Genomic DNA, 2,335 nt, shown 5'->3' with positions numbered 1-2,335 from the left:
AACTATTACATTTGGTTAGTCTACTAATTCTATCAATTTTAACTCTTCTTACAATACCATCTTCCAGTCCAACAATGCTCTGAAACTTCCTAAAGTTACATTCTCGCCTAATACGATACACTGCAGCAACACAAACATTGCTACTAACCACACCAAAACTCACTTCTATGTATTACTTTCTCTTGAAGCCAATGTCATATAAGTTGAAAAGAACTTTTAGTTTATATATTTCCTCAAATTAGAAGAGCATTTAGGGAAAAAAAAAGAAATTAAGAACAAATAGATGTTATGAACAAGTATGAAATGCCTAATAGGAATTTAGTCAAGGATCTTAATTAATTAAGTGCGTGCATGATGTATAGATCCCTGTTATACATAGCACACAACATTCCATTTCATGTTTATAAAGTGTCAGATGCGAATAGACACCCTTTGTATCCTTGTAGTTCTGTTTGTGTGAATAGACCTATGTAGTGTAGTGTAGTTTGCATTTTATGGGTAGTTTGGGTACATGTGGTCTATTCGCACAAATGGAACTACATGAATCTATCATGCATGCACTTAATAGAACTATAAGGAATCTATTCCCAATTAAGTGATACTACAGTTGATAATGTTTTCAATTAAATGGTTTACTCTTAAAAATAATATATGTCTGGTCCCTTACAAGCTCGCACTTGTGAATCCTCTCCCCATTCCTTTTGTGTTAATTTTGTTCTTTAACAGCTTGGGGTTTTTCGTCTTCAACAGACATCCATGATCTACTTTTATAAGTTGACCCTTAGTGATTGAGATGCACGTCACATGTAATTTCTCATTTACGTCAAACATCTTCTCTTTATTACCGGAGGATTTCTCTTGTGGTTATAGTTCATGGAATGCATGCTAATAGCTTTTGGCTTTTAATTTAAACTCATCACATGCTCAAGTAAACATAGTTGTGCACGTGAGCAAATACGTGCACACGTATTCGTGCTCCTGTGTACATACGTGTGCACACATATATGTTGTATGCATGCTCATTCGTGCACACATTTGTGCATATGTATGCATTAAAATGGGTAGTTCGCATTTTATGGGTAATTTCTAATGGCAGTTGTGAGTAGAACTTGGCCAAGCTTTAAATGAATACATGCTGACATGCATTGACATGCATAAACAAACATACATGTGTACATGCATTTTGTCATAATATAAAATTATATCTCTCAGCCTTCACAAAAACTTTAAAATTTTGATGTACTAGCAGAATCTTTAACATGGTAATAGAGAAACTAAGTTTAAATCTTGATAGCCACCAATTTTTAAGCAAATAAAAAAAATATTACCAATGCATAAGTACTAGTATTTTTTTATTGGTCAATGAAAAACTTTATATTTCATTCACCAAATAGTGAGAATATATGTACATCATGTTACTCAGTTTGTTAACTGAGAATACAAAAATTCATGAAGACAACAAACTTCATTTGCTGAGAAATTCTCTCATTTCTTTCACACCAAATGTTGTAGATTGTAGCTGTAAACGCCAGTCTCTTGAGCCTCTGTTTGAAACCATTTCCCCTTAGCCTTGAAGAGAACCAGAACATAATGTGTGCACAGTTTGCAGATCTCCATTTGAATTTTAACCATTCCATGATGCTATTCCACACTCTACATGAGAAGGAGCAATCAAAGAACAAATGATCCCTAGACTCCATTCCTGCACCAGAGCACAAGTTACAGACATTAGTTGTAATGATTCCTCTTCTAAGAAGCTTGTCTTGAGTAAGGAGGCAATCTTGAACTGCCAACCAAGAGATAAATGAATGTTTAGAAATAATCAAGTTCTCCCACACTGTTTTGAAGCATGGTACATTTCCTATAGCCAGAGATAAAGCATAATACAAAGCTGAAAGCTTGATTTTGGAGTTCCTGCAACATGAATTGATGAGATTCTTTAGATTGTCAACTCCATCACAAAGAATCAATGCTTTATCCCTAGTTCTCAGCAATTGCTTCCACATCCAAGAGTCACTTGACCTTGCACCAACTTGCCAAATATCATGTTTTTAAGATATGTATCATGAATCCATTTAACCCAAAGTGCTTCTTTATTAAAGTGAATGAACCACAAACTCCTTAGAGCTGATGTCATATTCCAGATTTGAGCTGAGAAATCCCCAGGCCAGCCTTTCTTTTTTCCAAGAAAATTTTATCCCAAGCAACAAGAGGTGTCTTGAAAGAGTGAGTAGTCCTTCCCCCACAGGAATTTCCTGCACAACTCATCAATCCTATGTAACACATTTGCAGGGAGAATGCAATTTGATGTTCAAAAGATTTGAATACCAAGAAT

At 34.9% G+C, this 2,335-nt stretch overlaps 1 protein-coding gene across 1 annotated transcript; it reads right to left on the bottom strand.

Moving 5' to 3' along the window:
* Positions 1,428-2,006, bottom strand: LOC109846050. Its single transcript, XM_020415273.1, has one exon. It carries the CDS (start codon positions 2,004-2,006, stop codon positions 1,428-1,430), a length of 579 nt encoding a protein of 192 aa, XP_020270862.1.

Source organism: Asparagus officinalis, chromosome 6, assembly GCF_001876935.1.
Source record: "Asparagus officinalis chromosome 6, Aspof.V1, whole genome shotgun sequence".
Lineage (NCBI taxonomy): Eukaryota > Viridiplantae > Streptophyta > Magnoliopsida > Asparagales > Asparagaceae > Asparagus > Asparagus officinalis.
This window is presented reverse-complemented; position numbering and strand designations above follow the sequence as displayed.